This window comes from Sardina pilchardus, chromosome 18 (genome assembly GCF_963854185.1).
Source record: "Sardina pilchardus chromosome 18, fSarPil1.1, whole genome shotgun sequence".
In the NCBI taxonomy this organism is placed as follows: Eukaryota; Metazoa; Chordata; class Actinopteri; order Clupeiformes; family Clupeidae; genus Sardina; species Sardina pilchardus.
This window is the reverse complement of record NC_085011.1, coordinates 8,020,111-8,037,807: the sequence shown is the minus strand read 5'-3', so window position 1 is coordinate 8,037,807 and position 17,697 is coordinate 8,020,111. Positions and strand designations below refer to the sequence as shown.

The window sequence follows — 17,697 nt, the reverse complement described above, 5'->3', positions numbered from 1 at the left end:
GTAGGGGAATATCAGGGATTTTTTCCATTGCTGCTTTGGTTGAGGTAAGCCCTTCTTTGCATTTCCAATGCCCATTTATTATTTCCCTGCTCAAAGATTCTAGAATGCTATGTAGTTTCAAATGTACCATACATTATCTAGTAGCCTAGGTCATGAAAATTCAGGGGGGGTTTATCAGAGAAAGTCAGGGAAAAGTCATGTAATTTTGCAGTGGACTACATTTTACAGTGACTATTGCTATAATGATTAGCTCAGTAATATGAAGAACCTATTTGAGGGCCAACAGTAACTGTCTCAAAAGGCTTGCATTGGCTTGGATAAATTGACTATGATCTATTAGATTCTGTGAAAAGATGATAAAAATATAAATGATGTTTTTGTGGTAACAAAAGAAATATCTGCAGTCTACATCATGCTTAAATGTATTTGATGGTAACTGATGTTAAACACATACTCTTCATTAACTGCTGGACAAATAGGACATGCACCAGTATTAAATACATACAGTATCTCAGATCAAATCAGTTTGTTTTACCGATGTAGTTAGGAGATTTGGGGGAGGAAAGTCATGTCTCTGAGTAGCTCCGTTCTTTGGTCTGTAAGAGCTATACTATGTTTGGAATGTCCGCCACGGTCTCGCCGCCTGGCCACTGATTTACAGGTTAATGCGATGGCGGACGATCAGTGGACGGGGCATCACAGGACTCAGGGTGCGGCACAACAGGCCCAGGAGTAAAGGGTAGGGGCGTCCATTGGTGGCAGTGAGCCACAGCGATGCAACGACCAGCTTTTACACGAGACTGACAATTTCCTCACAGGGGTGCGAGAGTCCTTATCACACTGGTGGAGTCTCAAGCCAGCCTGGAGGAGGTGCCCTGGGGATGATTGGCCAGGGGGATGGGATGGGAGGGGGGGGGGGGGGTAGTCACAGAGGATTTGTTTCCAAAAAGTCTGGGAATATGCAACCTTGCAAATTCCCACCCAGTGTCACCTCTCTCTCTCTCTCTCTGGGGGAGAGCTTGCCACCCCACTGCTGAGCTATCACATTTTTCTAAACAGGTTCTCTTGTTGCAAGGTTTTTTTCTTGCTCTCACTGGCCTCTAGTGATGCACAGTGGAGATGATAACATTGGGTTCCTATTGATCTTACATCTATTTTTGGACTGGGCAGTTGTCCGGGTTATACATTATTCATTGCTTATGACCTGAGAGATGGGGGAACAAAACAAAGGCCATGTTAGGTGTTGGTTTAGTCAGTAGTATCTTTTAATACAGTATCTTTGCACAATGCTTGTCAGACTTCCATTGAGACAAATGTTGTTATCGCAAGGATCAAGTAATCAAGTAATCAAGTAAAGTGCTTTGAAATGCTTATTCTTAATTTTCTTGTGTAAAAAATAAATCACATTTTCCCATTAACAAACATGTACAGTCATAATTAGAAAAAAAAACATCTGTACAAAAACAATGCAACTGTGCAAAATCAGAAAGGAGAGCGCACAAAAGAGGAAAAGAAATGTGTGACAGACTTCTGATGAATGGCAACAGGACATCACTTGACATTGACACTCACAGAACTCATATTCTGCATGGAAGTGGCATGAGTCACCTAAAAAGGCTGTCAGAATTCTGTGGAATGTTTAAGAGTTGGAATGGCTGTTTATTATTTGGATGAGGTTTGAGGTCATGTTACTGTGTGTGTGTGCGTGTGTGCGTGTGTGCGTGTGTGCGTGTGTGTGTGTGTACGTGCGTGCATGCATGCCTGCGTGTGTGCACATTTTGTCTATTCATATGCATAGAGTTTAAGTCCTTGTGCTATTTGTGTCCTGACAAGAAGGGCAGCCATGTTGGATTCCCTGAGGACAACTGTAGAAAAGTCCGAACCCTGTATCCCTCTCTGTTTCTCAGTATGGCTTCATCATGGCGGCACGTGGGAAAGTGGTCAAAGGTATGGGGTTCCTGTGGACAAGAGAGAGGGGGAGAGAGAGATTGAATGACCTGTGGGCAAAGTCTGGGACGACATGTCCACTGTAAGCTTTCCCAACCCAAAAAAGAAAGGGTCACTCACTCGAAGACATCGGTGTGCTTCATCCTGCGGTAGAATTTGGCCAGCTTGACGGAGAGAATGATGCTTGGGATGAGGAAGAGCATACACCAGCCCAGGCTGAACCAAAAGGCATTCTAGACACAGGGGGAGATGGAACACACCATACAGCACGGTCAAATGCCAAGCAAGGAATAAATATTCGAAAATCAAATGGAGTCCAGTCACTATGAAGTAAATCGCAACATGTTGATGATTTCAGACCAATATATACAGAAATTAACATTTGTACACAAACACAAGTATAATATACACGAGTAAAATAAACAATAAACAACCTACAAATAAATTAGCAGTTGTTATGACTGGAATACATTTTGTGTGTGTGTGTGTGTGTGCGTGCATGTGTGTCGCGTGCAGAGGTATTCTTACCAGAGATTCGACTAGGTGTGTGCAGACAATGGCTTCTGCTGAGTTCACAGCCTGTGCAACTGGACCACACTGACCCAGCTGCTGCGTGATCTGTAAAGGAATACATCACATTTACAACACAGCCCTGTAAGACCAACCCACACAAGAGTTGTGCATTTTTGTGTCTTGCACTAATGTACACATTAAGCTTATACACAAGCACGTAATTTGAAGTGATGACAAATTCAAGACATCAGGCCTACATCAGTTAATCATTCCACATAGAATGTTCACATTAAATTCATAAAGTCAGATGTCAGGAGTAGGCAATAAAACTAACCGTTGCGTTGGCCCATTCAGCGAAAGCAGTAAAGAATGTCAGTTGACAGTCCAGAAAGTCCCTGCTTTCCTGGAGAAGGATGGATGGGGGTTGGGGGGTAAAAAGGAGCAGTTAAATCTCACAGGCTCATCAGACAGACATTTAATGAGAAATTCAGGCCCTTTTTCAGGAAAGGAAAATAGAGTTTGAAAGGGGGTAATCTCCCAGTTTTTAATGGTATAAAAATAATCAGTAAAGTCGTTGATAAACTGTAAAACTGCTCAGCAGAGCTCCACTCACATCCTTCACTATCTGTGATGTGTTGCTGTTCAGAAAGTCCTGTGCTGCTCCAACCTTTTGCAGGACGCCACCGACCGTTCTCTGGAAAATGGACAGGAACATATTCAACTCCCCATGATGGTCATTAAGACCGCTCCACTCCTCTAAACAACCCTGCCTACTCCGTGACAGTGTGTCAGGTTTGTGTCATTTGTTTGTGTGGTTAATTCCAGCATTTGGTACTACCTGAGATATTCAATGTGATGTTACAGTGTGTACTTACATTGATCCGTGAGGCAGTGGCACTCAGCTGTTCAATTGAAGATTTGACATCTTGCTGTAGGATAAATGTCACATTTTAGTCTCTGGAAATCAATGCTTGTATGGATAAAGCTATTGTTATTGCCCTATATAACATAAACCTATCACTGAATAGGTGTAAAATGTCAGTTATTTACTAAGTTACAGATATTTACTAAAAAGCATTTTCAGTCATTTACACGGACATATTTCTTGATGTGTGATGATATGTGTGATGATATGTGAAAGCAACGTACTAGCTGTGGCTTGATGGTAACATTGAATTCATTACTGATGCTTCTCAGGTCATCTGCCTCCTGACGCAGCTCTGACTTCACATGATCAAGAGGCTGTGGAGAGAAGTCAAATGAGAATATCAGTCTGTCATGCTGCTGTCAATTGGCCACTGATCTGAAGATGAGATGGGGGTCACACTACTTACTTGATTCTCTGCCAACTGGTCCAATTTGTCAGCAATTGTTGTCAGATTTGCCCCAAAAGTGGAAAATGTATTGATCTAAAAAGTAAGGTTTGACACAGACAATTACAGAGGGACATAACATGTCTATACCATGTACTGTAGATAGCAAACTTGCATGACAGAGGGCAGTAAATTAAAATGAAACTTAAATTCACAACATTATCTCATCATTTCCATATCATGATGTTACTGGCAGTGAGAAACGGTATAATCTTTACTCTCATCGTACCTGATCTATGGCACTGTTGAAGTTGACACTCCCTGCTTGCCCTGAGAAGCTCTCTAGCTGGGCCACTATCTCGGGGCTCAGAAGATTGACTGTTGATATGGAGATATCAGTGTTCTCAAAGTTCTGCCTGATCTCTTCTGTGTACTGTTAAAAAAAGAAGAAAAAAAAAACATGAAACAGGTTATCAGTATGATTTCTGAAGACCAAGTGAGTGTTTAGGAAACCACTGTATTACTTGTGGTTGTAGTAGTGTTTATCCTCTCACCTTGGAGACATTCAGGAACTCATTCAGGTCAACAAGCTCATCAAGGTGAAATGTGATCCAAAGAGATCGGTTCTCATTGCAGTCACTGTAAAGAAAAACACCACATTTAGCGTTAAATGAGCTGTCCTGTTGTGTTGTGGCATACATGTATGTGTTCTGATTCAAATAGGAAAGGATGGCGTTGTCACCTCATAACATCTGTGAGGGTCAGCTGTGTCTGTGTCAGGCCCAGAGATTCAGAGAGATTAAACCCGGGGATCAATCCTGGCGTATCGAGGAACTGTGTTTGGAACATAAACACACAGTCCAGAACAAAGTCCAATGTTTATTACTGTGTGTAACTGACACACAAAACATATAGCATACTAGCCCTACAGAGTACAGAGCACACAGACTGAAGTGCAAAATGTAGTCCAACAATCATATAGAGGGCACCTCTGATTGGACAGGAACCATATATCGTATGACCCACCTGATACAGCTCTTGGTCTCTCCATGGCTCACAGATGAGGGTGTAGCTGTTTCCCCCGACCAGGAAGAGGATCAAAACCAGCAACATGAATATCCACGAGAAGAGGAAGCTGAAACCAACACCTCTGCGGAAGAGAACACAAAGCGCCACGGTCAACGCAAAAAATGTCCCCCCTGGCAGAGTTTCACCCAGTCTAGACTTGGGCCTGGGAGTGTTTAGTGCTAAGCCAAGGACTCTGCGTTGAGGAAGCGTGTTCCTTACAGTAGGGAATACCAGGAGTTCAGGGAAACCAGGGATTCCAGGAACTCCCATGGCCATCTAATGAACTTTTAGTGAATGAATTGGGCGTAGTGAGTGTAGGCGCCCACATGACTGTGGCTCCAGGAAATGAAGAGCTAGTATGACCTCTGTTATGTGAAAATAACATGACTGCATGAATTATTAACACCACGTCGACATGCCGTCTGCCAACGCCATATGGGCGACAGTCAGCCAATACCATAAGGGCGACACAAACAGTCGTCTTAAGCGGTAGCTTCATATCAGTAAGCATACATACTTTCACTATCATTTGTTTGTGTTTTGCATGGATTATTAACAAAACGTCAACATGTCCAAGACATACAGTAGAGTCTGTCAATGCCATAAGGGTAACATAAACAGTCAGTCAATACCATAAGGGCAACATAAACGGTCGGTCAATGAATATCATAAGGGCAACACAAACAATGGTCTTATCAGCAAGCATACATAACTTCACTATCATTCTGTTGTATAATTATTTGGAGGAGGATGGGAATTGACTATAGCAGCCAGTATATTCTTAGTGTTTTCACATTCAAGGATCTGTAAGTACATCATCACTTCTTTATCTGTGAGATCTTTGGTATGTCAAGATGGGATTGAATTTTGAGTGGACTAAACTTGAGAATTTAGTGCCCCACATTTTGACTGATTTCAGCACAATCTGCAAGTCCAGCCACAAGCTTTACCTTCTGTCTCAGCGCTGAGCTGTGTTGTCTGACAAGGCTTCACACTTACGCCATGAAGAAGGTGCCTCCGCAGTCTGCTGAGCAGGAGCGTTCCGTGGGGTCAGCCTTGGGCTTCAGGCCGGCCGGACCCATGAAGAGACCCAGGAGATTGCACATGACCACCAGCAGGATCAGACAACACAGAATCACTCCCACAATCCACCTGCACAGACAGGAGAAGGACATTATGGGAGGCTCTCAAACACTCTCCTCGATCCTCGAGGCTCGTTCCCACTGATAACTATAACTAACCCTGGATAGACTATCCCATTGTTGCCACCCCATCATTCTTTACGTAGATCAGTGAGGACGAGGACCGAGGAAGGAAGGGAGGGTGTATAAAAGACCAAATGAGAGGCACCCTATAAGGCACTACTGGGATGTAACTGTCTGAGGCGCTCACAGAGACAAGGCCATGGGTTTGCGTCTCAATGAGTGCAAATAGGCTACTGATGAGAATGTATACATGCATCATCTATGTTAAAGCAGTGAAGCCTTTCATGTCTCTGACACACATATGCACACATTCTATATTTTTACATCACAAGTTTAAAAAACAATGCCTGTGAAGCTGATAACAACATAATACAACTATGTTAGGCTAACATAAAAAAGAGTGTGATTTGGGGAAACAAACCTGTATTTCTCAGCAGTCTCTACGTAAGGACTATATTCGCCAACATAGGCCTGTGCAGTGGTGATCTCCTGTGAGATCGCTTCCAGTGAGCTGAGTGGAATATCATTGGTCACTTGTGAGATCTGGGTCTTGATGTCATCCAGATCAGTCTTAACAGCTGATGATAAGGACAAGTGCAAAAGCGATCAGATAAAAATCAGATCAGATCAAATAAATCAATTATATCATTTGTTAAACGCAAGGATTAGAAGTTCATCCAGACTTACTTTCCACCGTGGCTTTAGTTTCATTTGTCACCCTTTCTGGTATAGTGTCAAAGAAGTCCTCACCCTGAAGACATGAAAGAAGAGTGAGATTGTGCCTCATTACTGGAAGGTGGAATTGCCCAAGACAGGAAATGCAACATCATACTCACTAACTGGCTAAAGCTACATTAGGAAGCAGTTGTGTGTGCTGTTTGAGTTAAAGAGGGAAGCACAGACAACAGCTTTTCATGCTGCTTAAATGAGTCCTGCACCCATACAGACTGTCAAGTGACTGTGTCAGTGCCATTATCCACATTCCCTTAGTCGGGAGCATGAGTCAAATCAACTCTTTCAGGTGACAGAGGCCAAAAGGAGAATGGATTCTATGGTGTGATTGAATCTCAGGTCACAGCTCTTTGTTGTGTGTTAATGCGAGTTACCTCCTTCACTACGGAGTTCAGGTCAGCCTCCTGGGCCTTATCCACTGCTGACTGGAGCTCGCTCAAATCAGGGGTCTGTGAATGGTAGAGGAGATAATATTCACATACACACAAAAGGTAGAGACGTCCGTCCTTATAGATAAAACAGTCGAGACAAAGAACAATGAAATACCATGAGAACTAATTCATTTTTTTCTCCCAATTGTGTAATTATACTTCCTGACACCAGAGGGCGATATATATAGTACACAAACAAAGAAGCTCATAAGCACTCTCTTCAAACACAACTGTTCAATCTCTGATCTTTTTAAGTGGAGTATGACCAAACATATAAAACAATGAATCTCAAAGCTGAAACGGCACCAGGCCAAAGACCAAAATGTTCTCTTTGTTTTCTCTGCGTGCAGCTAAGGTGGAACAGCTCTTTGTGGTATGTTGTAAACATGGACTCTTTCTTCTGTTTGTGTTTCAAGTGTGTGGCACAGAGGCAGAGGTCTCCATGTAACTCAAGCTGTCCATAGTCTCCGAAAGCCATTGTGTGGGTATTAACCTGGCGTTCGGCATGTTCCTGCAGGCCAATTGAGACCCAACAACAGTACAATTCCCACTAAGATCCAGTAACAGGGGGATGGCCAGCCAGTCAACATAATTAGCATGCGTCACAGACAATAGAGGGAGAGGCCTAGGGCTTGAAGTCCAGCCCAAAGTCCATTTCAAAAAGATAGTAATATCATTGCTTTTTTTTTCTCAGCCCACCTAAGATACAGTATAACTGCTCTGGGTTTGATTCAGTTTATAGTTCAGTTGTCACTTTCAATATCCCATAATATACCATCCCCAATATTATCATTTTCTATGATTGTATATACTTAAGAAAGATAACAGATTCTCTGCCGTTCACTTCCTGATGAGGCAGTAGAAATCCTCTGGGTTCAGACTTATTCTTTCAGCTCAGCTGTAGTCTCCCAACCTCCGTAACATCTCCCGCTAACTGACTGACCTGAAGTCAGCGATCTCGGCACGCACTCACATCAAGGGTTGTGTCCACAGGTAGCTGCTCCAGCTCAGACTGCAGTCCACTGCAGCTAAAGCAGTCCACCCTCCGGAGCGTGGCGTTGATCCGGTCCCGCACGGCGGTCAGGTTGGCCTGCAGAAGAGCCAGGTCCGACTGGAGCTGCCCGAGACTGGAATTCAGGTGGGTCAGCTGTGTGCTGGTGCTGTTCACCTCTGGAGCCCAGGCAGCAGGTTGAGAGAAGAGGAGAAAACAGGTACATAATAAGGTGGTGTGGGGGGGTTAGCTCATGTAAGGGGAAAATGCAATGGTGGTGGAAATGCTAGCAGAGAGAGAGGCAATGTGGGACCCCCAGGAGCAGATGGTGCTTCCCCTCCTCCTCCACCTCCTCCGACCTGAAGGTGGAGGCAGATGGCTGCAGGGATGGAAGACTAGGCCGCGTACCCCCACCCCTATCTCTCTCTTTTTCTCAGATTCTCTTTCTTTCGCTTGGTCTATCACCATGATATTTTTCACTGAACTCCCCCCTTATATGCGATATCTCTTTCTCACTCACTCAGATAACAAAAACTGGCTCACTTCAAATATGCATTCTCTTTTCATCTTATCACTCTACCTCCTCTCTTTCTCTCTCTCTGTTTCTCTCTCTCTTTCCCATAGACACACTTGCACCCTATCCCTAGACCACAAATACATCTGGCCTTGTTTGCCTTTCTCTGTCTCACACACACATTCATTCAAATACAGACACACACAATCTCTATCATATCCATACAACACACACACACACACACACACATACACACACTGCGCTCTCCTTTTGTTTCCACTGTCCTTCTCACAGACACACACAAACAACCTTTGTCTCTCTTTTTCCCCTTTGTCTGCCTTTCTTTAACACACACACACACACACACACACACTCTATCACGCTAACATCAGTCTAACCACACACTAACGAGGGGCTGGTGGTGTTCTTGCAGCTACAGACATGCAGCTATGAGGAGAAAGGCCATGGTATCAGTGGTGTCTCATTCAGGCAGGGGCATGTTCACGCGTGACTGACTATGAACACAGCACAGGAGGGCCGATGAGAGTAGGAACTAACCTGTGTGCATGTGTGTGCGTGTGTGTGTGTGTGTGTGTGTGGACATTTGTTTCAACTCCAAGCTATTTAAATATCAGCCACTTGTTCACAGTATCACCTGGGATTTCAATGCAAACTAATCGCTCTTGTGTTTAGGAGTTTTGGACATGTGTAGAAACTTGTTGTCAACAAGCAATCCAAATGTAAAAAGACTAGCAAAGTACTGCTCTATTGTTGCAATAATAGGTATTGTGTCCATTTGGAGACGTCGATGCCATGTTTACCCATAAGTGCAAAAAGGAATAGCACAAAGCCTTCTGTGTTTGATCAGACCTGTCGTAGCGTGTAACATACTTCTATCAATGCTTGGATCTGTAAATTCTTCCCCTGTGTTAAGGTCCAGATAAAAGCATCACAATGTGTTCTGAGACCTTATCCTCAATCCTCACACTCCAGTTCACTGTAAGCTTGCGTGGTTTCATCCTTCAGAAGGAATAGTCATCATTCACAGTGTTTGTATTTGTTTGAGTGTGTGTGTGTGTGTGTGTGTGTGTGTGTGTGTGTGTGTGTGTGTGTGTGTGTGTGTGTGTGAGTGTGAGTGTGAGTGTAAGTGCACATGTGTGTGTGTGTGTGTGTGTGTGTGTGTGTGTGTGTGTGTGTGTGTGTGTGCACTGTAAGACGAGTACCTATCGCCAAGCTCTTGACGGATTCCAGTGCAGGCCTCAGTGGCCCTTCTAGACCCTTCTGGATCTCTTTGCCGAGCAAGGGGCCGATATCTGAGGGGCACAAGGAGAAAGCAGGGGGTGGGGGGCGGGGTGGGGGTGGAGAGAAGGGGGGTGGAGGATTACTGGGTGCAAAAAGGCATATGGGGTCCCAGTACAATCCAACTGGGGTGTCAAGCAGGTCCTTTCATGTAGAGATGGACACGAAAATGAAAAGGGAAAAAAGTGAAAAGAATGAAAGAAAAAAAACTTTAAGAAGCTTAGTCCCCCTCTCCGAGTCGGGTGGCCACACTCACCGTTTAAGTTGTTGCCAACGTTGTCCACAGTCTGAGAGCTCTTGTTCACCACAGAAGTGATTTGCTGAGGAAAGTAAATAGAGGGACATTCGGTTGGACTCCGGGGGGGAAGGGAACAAGTTAATGTTCACCACACTAAATGCATTACAGCCACTCCATATCTCCCAGGGCGAGTACAAACACAAGGCATGCAGCACAATCTAATGTTGTTGACTTTTCGTTGGAGCGAGTCCTTGGTCAACAATATCAGTGTGACATTACAAAGGCTTGTGTGAGGAAAGAACTCAGGGTCTCTCTCTCGCTCTCTCTCTCTCTCTCTCTCTCTCACACACACACACACACACACACACACACACACTTCATCTCTTTGTGTCTCTGGCACTCTCACACTTCATGTGAGTTAACCATGTGTTTCATGTCAAGTATTAAGCATTACATCAGATATTATTTAAAACAAAAAAACAAAAAACCTCTCTGTCTGACCCGGAGGCTGACGGAGAGGCAGGGGAATGAGAGGCTGGTGTCCAGAGCCCTGTTGTTGGCTGTGTTGGGCTTTACCTCTGGTACTGCAGTCAAATACGTCTGAAGGTTGCTCAGAGTTGTGTTCAGTCTCTGTGGTGTATTCTCCACGCTCTTCTTGGTCGACTCGTTACTGGCAAACATGCAGATGTTGCCTGCCCTGTATCCCACACATTCACACACAAAAGCAGCGGAGTCACTGTCTGTTTCACAACACAAGAGGCTGAGTAAATAGATAACATTATTGAGCTCTGTAGATGCACAACCTAAAGAATGTAGAGAGCAAAAGGACAAACTAGAGTCCTAAAGCAATAAGTGCTTATCACAGTTAGGTCTACTTCTGGCTTCAGTCACATTCAGCCGCCTGTGACAGATGTCCACACCGTGTGTCTAGCCTTTTGTCTCTTTTACACTTCTCTTGAACACCTTCCCAACCACAGAACAATCAGTGAATTTACGCTCCACCACACAGAAAGCACGTTGTAGGATATACGGGACATGTGAATACATGAGTTTATCAAGACTGATAAACCTTTCGTTTGCCATGCCGATATCGTTTCGGCAAAGACTTGCGTTGGTCATTATTGTACTTCATTCTAAGTACTTCATACTTGCTTTACACTGACTGTGCTTCATACTTGCTTTACACTGACTGTGCCTCATACTTGCTTTACACTGACTTCCCTTTGTGGCGCGTTTGAACTGACACTGGCGCTTGTGATGCTTGTGTTTTGCCTCCATATCTACCCATCCCTCTGTTCTCTCATACTTGGCGGCTCTCTGGTGCCTCCGCCTGTGTTCCCGTCGCTAATCTCAGTGGGGGATGACTCCACGATTTTGGCATTTGAAATTTTGACATTTACAGATAAATCAGTGAGTGATCGCCGCATTGTAAAATGACATTAGCAGTCGGCATACAGTCCACACCAGCACTACTAGCACTACGCATACAGTCCACATACACACCCGCACCAAATCCATATTTTCCACTGTGCCAATCAGAAGAGGGCTGGAAAAATGGTACATAGATTAACCTTTTGTATGACTCCTGCAGTCCTTTTCGAGACTCTCTCTCCTACCTACATCTTCCTACCTTTCCCCTTGGGGATCAATAAAGTATCTATCTATCTATCTATCTACATAAACAAAAACTAAAGGACAGTGTTGATCTGTAAGCGTGAACCTGAATAGTGAGCACTGGTATGACACCGGCAACCCACCCCCGTAACTAGATAGATAGATAGATAGATACAGTGGGGAGCACATGTATTTGATACCATGATTTGCATTGAGCTCAATGAGCATCAAACAGGCTAATAGGCCTACTGGAAAAAGCACCATCCCAATCTCTAGCTATGGTGAAGGGTATGTGATGATGTGGGGCTATTTTAATTCCAACGGCCAAGGGAACTTTGTCAGGATGCATAATATCCTGGATCCATGAAATAGCTGGCCTTAAAAAATAAAAATCTGCCTGCCCCTATGTTAACCCTATGCGTTAAATTCCCATAGGGTTACATAGGGGGTCAAATACTTCCTTCCCCCTAGCATTTAGGAAGAACATTCAATTTTATTTATTTACGATACTTTCTTCAATCACAAAGAAAATTGGTGTACTTGGCGGTTTTATTTTTACTCATTTATTACATATTGTCAAATGATGATTTTATATTCCTCTTTTTAGGCAACTTTAGCATGGTATCAAATACATGTTCTCCTCACTGTAGATAGATCGATAGATAGATAGATAGATAGATAGATGAAATAATTATAAATTAATAAATGGCATCCTGCTTACAGTATGATGAGGGTGATGATGAGGGTGGCCCAGTAGAGGCCTCTCCTCCTGCAGTTGATGCTCCTGGTCTGCTCCTGGTACATGCGGCCCCCACAGTTGCCACAGCAGCGGCAGCAGGCAAAGAAGAAGCCGACCAGGGGCACGAGCACGATGTAGAGGACCCCGATGGCCACACACACCAGGAAGCCGATCTCATAGCGGAGCACCTACAGGGCAACAGCGTGTCAGCAGAAATGACGGAGGAAATTGAGACGACAGAAACTGGAAAAACAATGTGTGGGGAAATCAAGGGAAAAATCGTCTACATTTTCTTCCTCATTTTGGATTTCTGTCACTCTCGACCACAACCCGCAGCAGAACACACCTGTGTGCGTACATATATTCATCAAGTTCTCTGACGTAGTAAACTAATGGTAAACCGTCAGCATGCTCTTATCAGCAGTAAACTCAGACTGACGTACACTTGTACACTAAAGTCTGACGCACTAAGAAATGATGACAAAGGGTGTTTCTTCTCCCCCACCCTTTTTCCATCAAACAGCCCTCTCACAATCTAGGATTCATCACTTCCCAGTTCAGAAGGTCATTTAATGAATCCTCGCTTCCGCAAAAACCTTAATTTAAGGATCTAGCTTTGACACTTTGACATTCTACAATGTGGCCCATCAAATGGTACCATACTCAATTGACATCTACATCCATTGTACTCTAAAACGCTATAATGCTAGTTTCTCCACATTTACGAGTCTGTTTTATTCTGCTGTGATCTTTCTTTGTTCGTCCAGACTATTCATGTGGAACACGTCCATCTCTGGTGTCCTCATGGACAGAGCTGATGTTACATAAAGCCTTTCTTGGGTTACTATAGACATATAGGGTGTGGCAGTATAATGGGCTACCACATGGCTCAGATGTGGTTACAGTCATGCGTTTACACTGATGGTCACCTACCTCTTTTATTGTCTCCTGGTTTGTGATCTGTGAGGTGTCCTCTATAAGTCTGACCAACAGCTCTAAGGGACCAAAACATATGTCACACACATTAGTTTGGCAGGTGTGAAGTGAAATTGGCATTGAAATACGGTGACAACACAAACCAACAACTTTTTCATGATTAGCACAACAAGTACATACATAAACACAAAAGGTGGTAGAGAGAGAGAGAGAGAGAGCGAGATGTAACAATGATGCAGACTTCCTGTTGTGGTGGTTACACACCGACCCACGGCAAAATCTCTCTTGCAGTGAGATACCAGACCATGGTTATTGCTCATAGAACACAGCTATGTCACCAGGAACAAAGACCAATAACACCATTGTTACACCATGCTGAGAGGGGGAAGTCACAACAGAGGTCTAAATCCTTTCAAAGTCCCAATGCCTTTGGTCAAAGACACACAGACGTTTTGTAGATCAGGTAGAATCACTCCCACAGGGTGCTAAATTAATGCATGACTGTGTTTCTGACTGTGTTTCCTGTTGAAGTAGGGCAACCCACACAGTATTTCAGGGTGATACAGCCCAGTCTGCATGTGAATGTGTGTGTGTGTGTGTGTGTGTGTGTGTGTGTGTGTGTGTGTGTGTGTGTGTGTGTGTGTGTGTGTGTGTGTGTGTGTGTGTGTGGGTATGTGCTTGTGTGTACATTTGTGTGTGTGGTGTGTGCTTTCTTGTAAATGCTGAAGACTAAGAGTGCAGCCTTTCAATGATGGCATGGCACTGCCTGGTTTCCATGGCATTTGAAGCTGCCCTTCACAGTGGGCTGGCAGTGTGGCTCCCGTCCAAATGAGGAGAGAAGGGAGGGACACAAGAGGATTACAGCCACTGTGCCTGTGTGGCAGCAGGGAAGCGCTAGTCAATGGATACAGTCTCCTCGGTCATCTTCAGAATTTGATGACAATTCATATACGAAAGTAAAATCGCAGAAGGATTGATTTGTGGAGATAAAATGTATTTGCCAATGTATGTGCCGTAAAGCAATTGTTATTACGAAAGGGTAACACAATTAATCATTGTTTATGACCCGCAAAATCTGATTACGTTTCGCAAGGGAACATCTTTTATGAGTATTGTGCTTCTTTAACACTACAAGGAAGTCCAACCAAAATAAAAATGATGTGATACCATCTAATTTGGCTGAACAAAGGTAATTATCAGTGGCGGACATTACCATTAGCGAAAGGTCGGCAATTGCCTCGGGCCCTGAACTACTAGGGGTCCCATGAACATCAGAGTGCCTGAACAATTGGTGTCAAGTCCCCACTACAATGCACTATCTCATGGGTGGATCTGCGGAAGTCTCAGGAATATTCCATGAGAGCACCTACTGTGATTCTTAAGTAAACAAGGTTGGAAAAAGGTGGAGAACAGCAGGAGGAGGAGGCCCCATAACTGTTCACCTGGAGCTCCCAACATTTTAATCCACTACAGAAATTATTGTGAAAATTATGTTATATTCAGACAATACATTTGTTGAAGATCTCTGCTATCTCTGATTTATACCTCACATGAAGTAGAATACTATTAAAAACAGGCCGACATGTAGGTTCCAGCTCCTATACAAATCGGTCTCCTATTTGTACTTGTGTTGACTCCTACTCCTGCAGTGTTCCTTCATACCTCATACAAGGGCAGTCCGTGATCTCCACGTATCAACTCATTTTGTTTAGTTACGCCCCATGGGAGACACTCACCTTTAGGAAAAGGATTAGGCTGGACGAGGCCCAGGAAAGAATGCACAATCCCCGTCATGAAGCCAGTGTCCAGATCCAGACTCGGAAGAGGGTCATAGCGGGGCTCCGACAAAGTCTTAGGGGTTTCTTGAGATGGACACAACACCTGAGATGTCCCCGGCTCTGGCAGCAAGAGCAGCAGCAGCAGCGGCGGCATGGTGGTCAGGCAACCCCAAAACGCAGGGCTGCGCCCTGACTTCCACAAGCCCCTTCCCATGCTCCTTGTACTGTTAATAAGACTGTCCCCTGTGTTACCTCATGGCCCGGCTTCTGTTTCACAGCAACTGAGAAAAGAGGAAGGTTGTGTTGAGAGATGGACGCAAAGTCACATTGGGGAAAAACCAACCCAAACCCATAGATTTCAGAAGGAAGACATGAAATGTAGACATTTGCAACAGCGCATTTCTCTGAAAACAGTTAGAGACAGGATGTCAGTGTGTGAAATGATTAGTCACTGGCAACCCACATGATGATTGTTTGATGACAAAAAACGGAAGGACTGACCGACTGAGAAAATAGGCTAAAGGACAGACAAGCTGGTCTGAGGGAAATAATGAAAAAAAGTGAAGCACTAAGAAGCGTGTATCTAAACATAAACATGGCGCGGCCCTGTTTACGCTATACACAGTACACAGACCTGTCTTCAGACAGCCAGCACTGTGGCCATATATATCAAAACAGTTTCACAAGAAAAAAAAAGAACAGTACCTGATCTTACCTTCCTTCTTGTCGCCGCAGGCGTGGAATGACCCAGGTATCTTCAAGAGTGTGAAGGACACTGTGACGCTCTGTGTCTGCCGTCTGTAGCTGGACAGGTGCGAGAAAGGTCCTCCCAGGGACTGCTGATAGGCTGCTGTGCTCTGAAGTTAAACTTGAGTGTGGCCAGACTAATGAACAGTGGGAAGTTATAGGCAAAGGGAGGGGGAAAGAAAGGGAGGGAGAGGGGGAGGATCTGGAAGCAGGGAGAGAGAGAGAGAGAGAGTGTGTGTGTTAGAGAGAGAGAGAAAGAGTGAGAGAGAGAGAGGGAGGGAGAGTAGAACATAGCAGAACAGAGAGAATGGGGGAGGATCCAAAGGCAAATAGTTTCAGGGGGTTGGCTGGCAGTGGAAGGCAACCACCCATACTGTATGGAATATTTCCCTCTTCTCACATCAAAATCTTGTCAGAGATAAACTGGGGCAGACTCTTTCAAATAATACCTTGGGAGTGATTTAAAATAGCACTGAAAAACAGGCATACTGCTTGTGTTGACACAGCTATTTGTTTAATCAGGATTCAAAGACTGAGAGTCACTCAGAACACCTAAGACTAGGCTATGTAGGCTATGTTTACCTGAAAGTAGTACAGGTACTCTTATGAATTTGTTGTTCAGCATACTACGTGTCTGTTATAGGCACAAACATGTAACGGCACAACTCAAAAATGCAGGAAGTGCCCTGAACAGATCTCTCTCACTCTCGTTTTCTCTATCACTCTCTCTCTCTTACACACACACACACACACACACACACACACACACACACACACACTACTTGAGCAGCAAGTGTCCCTTGACTACACCAATAGTGTTGCCAAAAAAGCGGAATGTCAGTGTGCCACAGCTTCAAACTACATGGGGGTTGAAGAAAAGCTTCTTCCTATCATGAACAAATGTACCATAAAGTTCATGACTTTCCCTATGCATGCACTGTTGACTGACAAGTGTCAATACATAATACATGAGACTATGCAGGGATAACAGAAATAAATGCTGGTAGTTAACAAACATTGCTTTCCAACCTACATCCTATACAAAAACCAACCAGGTATGTCAGTTTTAACCATAACCTGATGAATTAAGATATTTTTCTAAGCTGGCAGATTGCTCCAACTTGCCGAATAGAGGGACACAACTTTAAAGATTTCTTGAGTAATTCTCCCTTTGATAGGATAGCTCCCTGTGATCACATAAAACCCTGATGAATTCAAACAAGGTCAATCATTTACTGAGGGGCAATGCCAGAAAATGAAACATCCTTGCCAGTCACCTTAGTGTGTACACTTGTGAATTGCCGGCAACGGGTTGGCAACAAGGAAATGATTGGGAGCTATAAAAGCCCTTTACAGGAGAACAGATGACCTCTAAGAAGTTACCATTTTCAGAGCCGCGCTCTGGCTCCTCTGTGAAGAGATACACTGTCTCTGATTTGCATTGGAAATAGTATTCAAACTCAGTTGTCTAAACTCTCAGTTAAAAAAAAAAAACATAAAGAACAATGACGTCGCTTGAAGGAGACTCATCAACATACTCAACTGTAGCCTACAAGGATATGGTTATATTTACCTTTTAATGGTGCCGCTGATTAATCACCATGCAGGGGCAATTCAGCACTCAATGGAGGC

The 17,697-nt window shown here is 44.0% G+C and overlaps 1 protein-coding gene across 2 annotated transcripts; it reads right to left on the bottom strand.

The window, feature by feature from the left end:
- Positions 1–1,241: 1,241 nt before the first annotated feature.
- prom2 (prominin 2) lies at positions 1,242–17,697 on the bottom strand. 2 transcript variants are annotated; one of them, XM_062520279.1, is made up of 25 exons: positions 17,639–17,697; positions 16,024–16,267; positions 15,277–15,599; positions 13,538–13,599; positions 12,587–12,792; positions 10,828–10,948; positions 10,270–10,333; positions 9,938–10,027; positions 8,183–8,379; positions 7,153–7,227; positions 6,734–6,797; positions 6,468–6,624; positions 5,841–5,993; positions 4,800–4,923; positions 4,516–4,607; positions 4,328–4,412; positions 4,063–4,206; positions 3,795–3,869; positions 3,610–3,702; positions 3,336–3,389; positions 3,074–3,154; positions 2,795–2,863; positions 2,476–2,565; positions 2,068–2,180; positions 1,242–1,958 (listed from the first exon to the last, which is right to left on the bottom strand). In XM_062520279.1, exons 3-25 carry the CDS (start codon positions 15,530–15,532, stop codon positions 1,904–1,906), a joined length of 2,520 nt encoding a protein of 839 aa, XP_062376263.1. In that variant the 5' UTR covers positions 15,533–15,599; positions 16,024–16,267; positions 17,639–17,697; the 3' UTR covers positions 1,242–1,903. The 2 variants fall into 2 exon arrangements, with proteins under 2 accessions (XP_062376263.1, XP_062376262.1); XM_062520278.1 differs by having other exon boundaries at positions 16,034–16,267.